The sequence below is a fragment of the Octodon degus genome, unplaced genomic scaffold (assembly GCF_000260255.1).
Source record: "Octodon degus isolate 3935 unplaced genomic scaffold, OctDeg1.0 scaffold00042, whole genome shotgun sequence".
Lineage (NCBI taxonomy): Eukaryota > Metazoa > Chordata > Mammalia > Rodentia > Octodontidae > Octodon > Octodon degus.
Window position 1 is genome coordinate 12,640,861 of NW_004524618.1, and position 7,394 is coordinate 12,648,254.

The window sequence follows — 7,394 nt, forward strand, 5'->3', positions numbered from 1 at the left end:
ACTCTCCTAAAATCTTGTTTTGAGATTTTGTACCACTGTTTTTATTTTTTTTCTTTCTTTAAAATAAAAATAACTGATGTCAATAAATAAATATTTAAAAAATGTATAAAAAATAATAATTGGTATGTCATGACATGAAGTTTATATTTAGAAGATCAGAATGACAGGCATTCCAAGCATGACCCTTCTATTACACATTGCTATCTTCAGTGCAATTGCTTGGTTCCCAAGTATCAGTATATATAGTTAGTCATGTTGAGAATCCTACCAATTAACTGCTAGTTTCAAAAACCTTCTGATGTTTCTCAGGATCATTGCTTTGCTCATCTTGTGCACACAAGTGTATGGCTTTTTCCCTGTCCTGTTTCCCAGCTTTTCTCCTTACCTTCTCCTCATTATCCAGTCCTCAAGTTCTTGCTTTCCTTTCAGTTGTGTTATAGCTTTCTATTTGTATTTCTTCTTTTGATTTCCTATACTAGGGAGACTACACAATATTTAACATGTGGGTCTGGTTTACTTCACTTATGAGTATATCTTCAAGAGGCATCCACTTAAATATAAATGCTTCAAGTTGATCATTCTTTACAGCTGAGTAATACCCCATTGTTTAAAAATACCACATTTTTCATCCATTCCTCAGGTGATGGACATCTTGGTTGTTTCCAAGATTTGGCTATCACAAATTGTGCTGCTACAAACATAGATACAGGGGCTGGGGAGATGGCTCAGTAGAATAAGCACTTGTGTGGCAAGCATAAGGGCCTGAGTTCAATCCCCAGTTCAGAAAAAAAAAAAAAAAAAAACATAGGTACACATATATCACTATGATAACATGCTTCAGTCCCTCCAGGAAAATTCCCAGTTGGGGGATAGCTGGCTTGAATGGGATTTCCAGCCCTAGTTTCTTGGGGAGGGGTGTTCTTTTTTCTTTTTCTTTCATTTTTTTTTTCCAGAACTGGAGATTGAACTCAGAACTTTGCGCTTGCCAGGGAAGCGTTAATTCCACTGAGCCATCTCCCTGGCCCCCAATAGGTATGAACTATTTTTTTAATTTATATTTTGTGGAACTGGAGATTGAACTCAGGCCCTTGTGCCTGCCAGGGAAGCACTTATTCAAATGAGCCATCTTCCTGCCTCCAGCCCTAGTCTCTTAAGGAATCTCCACATGGATTTCCATAATGGTTGCACCAGTCTACATTCCTATCAGCAGTAGAGAAGGGTTCCCTTTTCCTCATAACCTCTCCATGTTGTTGGTTGATTTCTTTATGATGCCATTCTTTCTGGGGTGAGATGGTATTTCAGTGTTGTTTTCATTTGCATTTCACGGATGGCTAGTGATGTGGAGCATTTTTTCATATATTTATTCACTTCTTTAATATTTTCCTCTGAGAAGTGTGTGTTCATCTCGGATGCCCATTTCTGGATTGGGGCCTTAAATTTAGGGGCCTTAATGTATTTTAGTTCTTTATATATTCTAGAGAGCAGACCTTTATCTGAGTGCTTATTAGTTAAGATTTTTTCAAAATTTGTGGGCTGTCTTTTCACTTTATTGTTAATTTCTTTTGACGTGCAAAATCTTCTCAATAAGAGTTGGTCCCAGTTGTCAATTCTTTCAAGTGTTAACCATGCGATTTAATTTTTGTTCATGAACTCTTTGCCTACCCCTATATCTTCAAGAGTTCCTCCTACTTTCTCTTCCAGGAGATACACTGTTTTTGTTTTAATGTTTAGATCTTTAATCCACTTTGACGTAAGCTTAGTGCATAGTGATAGAACTGGGTCAAGTTTCAGTTTTCAGCATGTTGAGATCCAGTTTTTCCAGCACCATTTGTTAAAGAGGCTATCTTTCTTCCAGAGAGCATGTTTGGCCCCTTTGTTGAAGATCAGGTGGCTGAGTGCATTCATAGAGGCCTTTGCATCTTCTAATTTATTCCACTGATTCTCAGGTCTATTTCATTGTCAATACCATGCTGATTTTATCACAGTAGCTTTGTAGTATAATTTCAAGTCAGGAATTGTAATGCCTCCTGCCTTGTCTTTCTTGGCCAGAATTGCCTTTGCTATTTGAGGTCTTTTCTGGTTCCTATTAAATTTGAGGAATTATTTCTCTAGGTCTGGGAGGCATGTTGGTAGTAGTTTGATAGGGATTGCATTAAATCTGTACAATAATTTTGGGAGTAAGGCCATCTGCACGAAGTTGGTTCTTCCTATCCAGGAGCATGGAATATCTTTCCATTTTCTGAAATCCTCTACAATTGCTTTTTTCAGAGTACTGTAATTTTCTGTGAAAAAATCTTTAACTTCTTTGGTTAAGTGAATTCCAAGGTATTTCATTTTCTGTAGTGCTATTGCAAAAGGCACTGTTTCTATAATTTCCCTCTCAATGTGTTTGTTATCTGTGTAAAGCAATGCCATTGACTTTTGAGTACTGACTTTGTATCCTGCTATGCTACTGAATTTGTGTATCAGTTCCAGTAGCTTCTTGGTGGAGTTTTTTTAGGTCTTCCAAGTAAAATATCATGTCATCTGCAAATAATGATAATTTAACTGCTTCTTTACTTATTCTTATTTGCTAATGATTCCAAAACTACATTGAATATTAGGGGTGATAGAGGACATCTTTGTCTTGAACCAGATCTGAGAGTAAAAGATTTCAGTTTTTCCCCATTTAGGATTATGTTAGCTGTTGGGCTTTCATAAATGGCTTTTACCAGATTGAAGTAGAGGCCATCTATTCCAATTTTCTGTAAGACTTTGAACATGAATGAGTGTTGGACTTTTTCAAAAGCCTTTTCTGAATAAATTGAGATGATCATGTGGTTTTTAGATTTTGCTCTATTAATATAGTGTATTACATTTATAGATTTTCAAATATTGAACCATTCTTGCATGCCTGGTATGAATCCTATTTGGTCATGGTGTATGATCTTCTTGATGATTTGCTGTATTCTATTTGCTAGGATTGTATTGAGGATTTTGGCATCTATGTTCATGAGGGAGATTGGCCTGTAGTTCTCTTTTTTAGTTGTGTCTTTCCCTGGTTTTGGAATCAGTATAATACTTGCCTCGAGGAATTATTTTGGGAGGACTGTTTCCTTTTCAATTTCATTGAAAAGTTTGAGGAGTGTAGGAATTATATCTTGCATAAATTTCTTGTAGAATTCAGATGTGAATCCATATGGACCTGGACTTCTCTTTGTCAGCAGAATTTTTATTACATTTCGTATTTCATTGGCTGTTATTGGGTTATTGAGAGTTGGTATATATTCTTGATTCAGTTTAGGTAATTTGTACCTTTCTAGGAATCTGTCCATTTCTTCTGTGTCTTCTATTCTGTGAGAGTAAAGATTCTCAAAATAGCTATTGATAATCTTCTGAATTTCCACTGGGTCTGTAGAGATTACACCCTTTTCATTCCCTATCACTTGTATTTGAATTTTTCTGTCCTCTTTTTGATGAGGTTAGCTAGGGGGCTTATCAATTTTATTTAGTCTTTCAAAGAAGCAGCTTTTTGATTTGTTCATTCTTTGGGCTGTTTTCATCTCAAATTAATTTTTGCTCTAATCTTTATGATTTCTTCCCATCTTTGTGCTCTGGGTTTGGTTTGCTCTTCCTTTTCTACATGTGGGAGGTGCAGCATTAGGGTGTTTATTTGTTCCCGTTCTGTTTTCCTAATGTGTGAGTTCACAGCTACGAATTTCCCTCTGAAAACTGCTTTCATCACATCCCATAAATTCCGATAAGTTGTGCTTGAATTTTCATTGAATTGTAGATATTGTTGTATTTCTTGTTTAATTTAATCTGTGACCCATTGATTGCTGAGTAGGGTGTTGTTTAATTTCCATGTATTTAGGTGGCTTTTCTCGGGTTTTTGGTCATTTATTTCCAGTTTCTTTGCACTGTAGTCAGATAATATACCTGGGATAATTTCCGTTTTCTTGCATATACTTAAGCTAGACTTATGGACTATTATGTGCTCTATTTTAGAAAATGGCCCATGTGCAGCTGAAAAGAATGTGTATTCAGCTGTTGCTGTTCCACACAGTGTTCTAGTATTGAACACTGTGTATGTCCACCAAGTCCATTTGTTCCAACCTCTGGTTAAGTTTTTCTACTTCTTTGCTAATTTTTGTCTGGTTGACCTATCTTTTTGAGATAAGGGGGTGTTAAGGTCTCCTGTTAAGATTCTGGTATTGGATTTTTCATGTCCATTAAGATTTGTCTTATATAGTTGGGTCCCCCTGTGTTTGGTGCATACATATTTATGAGTGTCACCTCTTGCTCTTGAATTTTTCCCCTAACCAGGATATAATGGCCTTCTTTATTTCACTTGATCATTCTTGGTTTGAAGTTGAGACTGTCTGAAAACAGGATTGCTACCCCTGCTTTTTTCTGAGGTGCTGGGGCATCTAGTATTGTTTTCCATCCTTTGACTTTAAGCCTATGAATATCTTTTTGAGTTAACTGTGTTTCTTGTATGAAGCATATTGTTGGATTTTGTTTCCTAATCCACTGTGCCAGTCTATTTCTCTTAATTGGTGAAATGAGTCCATTTACATTGATGGTTAGAATTGAGACATGTTTACTTATGACTGACATGTTATTTACCTGCTGTCATTTACTCCTTTTTAATCCTGTGTTTAATTGTTTGCCCTATTTAGTGAGTTCCTTCAGTTCTCGTTCATGGAGTTCTGATCATTTTGGTCCCTCTCTAGAACATCTTTCATAGTCTGTGTAGGGTTGGCATTGTCATCATGAAATTCTTTAGTTTTTCTTTGTCGTGAAAGTATTTCACTTCTCCATCAAACTTGAGAGTTGTGCAGGATATGGTAGTCTTGGCTGGAATTTGTTTTGTTATAGGACTTGAAGTATTCTGCCCCATGTTCTTCTTGCCTTCATGGTTTGTGAAGAGAAGTCAACTGTAATACTGATGGGTTTTCCTTTGAATGTGATCTGCTTTTCTCTAGCTTTCAGTATATTATTCTTGTGCTGGATTTCTACTATTATATGTCTCCGTGTGTTTTTAATTGGGTTGAAGTTATTTGGCATTTTCTATGCTTCAGTTACTGAATGTCAGATTGTTTCCTCATATTTGAGAAGTTTTCTGCTATTACTTCTGCCCATGTTTTTTTGATGTCATTTGTATTGACTCCATCTTTCTCATTGATGCCTATTAGTCTCACATTGTTCATCTTTGCATCATCTTGCAGGTAATGGATTATTTTTTCCTGCATTCTAGTTGTTTTTAAGAGATCCTTTCTTACCTTTTCACTAGCTGCACCAGCGTCTTCACGATCTGAAACTCTGTCTTCACTTTCACTCAAACGTTTTTGCAGGCTTGTGATTGAGATTTTAAGTTCCTCTATAGCTCTTTGACTCTGCTTCATGTGATCGATTTCCTTCTTGTATTGCTCATTCAAGGAATCTATCATATTTCTAATATCCTGTATTTTTTATCAATGTCTTCTTTATAAGCAGTTATTAATTCCTTTACTGCAGAGATTTTTTCCGATTAGGTGTCCTCCGTATGTTTCTGTATTTGATTCTTTACTTCAGATGGTATGAATTCAAAGATTTCTCTTTTTTTCCATAATTTTATTGAGAAACAAATAGCAATGAGACAGGTTCAAACCAAATTGGTAGGACAGTTTCAATAATTAACACATTGCATACATTTTTCCTATCAAAGATTTCTTTTTTTATTTCAGAAATTAATTCTGCTCTGAGTTCCTCTATAACTTTCTGCAGTTGTTTCTTTACTTCTGATGCTATTAATTCATTCATTTCAGCTGAGCTAGTGTCTTCTGCACTTATTATTGGTGGGCTTGAGGCTTGAGATTGCATTTTGCTCCTTGTCTTTGTCATTTCACATAGCACTGACCTCTGACCTTTGGTGTAGAGCTTTGGTGCAGTTATAACCTTAGCACATACTGCAATTCGGGTGCAGATGTACTAAGTTTGAGTTTGTCCAGTTATGCCTGGCCTGGGTCTAGCTGTTATGTTCAGCTCCTTCCTGCTGCAGCCCTTGGAAGTGACCCTGTTGTACCCCTCTGGCACAACAATGAACCTGTGGTGTCCCCCTGTTTTGCCCCTGGCCCAGGGAGCACAGTGGAGTGCAGAAGCTCTCCCACACACTAGCTGGGTCTGGGCTTGGGCTGGATCTGGGGATCCTGAGAGAGTCGCAGAAGTTCTGGAGGATTGTAGCGGTCCTGATGGTGCAGTAGAGGGTGTCACTCATATGGGTTCCTGAGTTTTGGTCTGGAGGGGTCCCTTGGGCACAGGGAAGCCAGAAGCTCTCCCACACATTCTCCAGGCCTGAGCTGGGCTGGATCTTGCTATTGACTTTTGAGTGTTGATTTTGTATCTTGCTATGCTATCAAATTTTGTTAAGGGAAAAATTCAACAGGAAGCAATAACAATTATAAACATACACACACCAAGTATGAGTGCACCCAACTTCACAAAATAAACACTAATGCACTTGAAAAATCAAATAAATGCCAAGGCTATTGTAACAGAGGACCTTAATGTACAAATGCACCAATAAACTAGACAAAATAATCAACAAAGAAATGTAAAAGTTGAACCAAACCTTTAGACAAATGGACTTGATAGAGTTCTACAGTGTTCCATCCAACAACAGAATAGACATTCTTCTCAGCAGTACATAGGACTTTCTCAAAAATAGAGCACACGCTACTAGCCAATAAAGTATGCTTACATAAATTCAAAAGAACTAGAATTATTGCATGCAGATTATCACATTATAATGCAGTCCGACTAGAAATCAGTGATAAGAGATACCACAGAAACTATGCAAATGTATGGAAATTATATAATACCCTCTTGAATAATCAAGTGTGCGCAGGTGAAATCAAAGAAGAAATTGGAAATTTTCTATAATCAAGTGATAATGCCGGGACAGCATGCTGGAGGTGTGGGACACAATGAAAGCAGTCATAAAATGGAAGTTGATAATAGTGAATTCCCACATCAGAAAAACAGAATGAGCACAAGTAACCTAATGATGCCCCCAAAGTCCTCAAAAAACAAGAATAATCATAACCTAATCTAAATATGAGGAACAAAATTAAAAAGATCATGGCAGAGGTCGCTACCCGCGGGTTTGAATCTTGGAACTAGGCTTTGAACTCTGGCGGAGACGGAATGGGGGCCCCGCCATTGCCCCGGACGTGGCAGCTGTATCTCAAAGACCACCGCATGTCTACGTTCAAGAACTGGCCCTTTCTGGAGGGCTGCGCCTGCACTCCGGAACGGATGGCCGAGGCCGGCTTCATCCACTGTCCCACTGAGAACGAGCCCGACTTGGCGCAGTGTTTCTTCTGCTTCAAGGAGTTGGAAGGCTGGGAGCCGGATGATAACCCCATAGAGGA

At 37.7% G+C, this 7,394-nt stretch overlaps 1 protein-coding gene across 1 annotated transcript; it reads left to right on the forward strand.

Moving 5' to 3' along the window:
- Positions 1 to 7,116: 7,116 nt before the first annotated feature.
- LOC101589394 (baculoviral IAP repeat-containing protein 5) lies at positions 7,117 to 7,392 on the forward strand (the record flags this gene model as incomplete). Its single annotated transcript, XM_023715503.1, has 1 exon — positions 7,117 to 7,392. A coding segment is annotated over exon 1 (225 nt), but the record flags the coding sequence as incomplete, so codon positions are not given.
- Between the last annotated feature and the right edge of the window lie 2 nt (positions 7,393 to 7,394).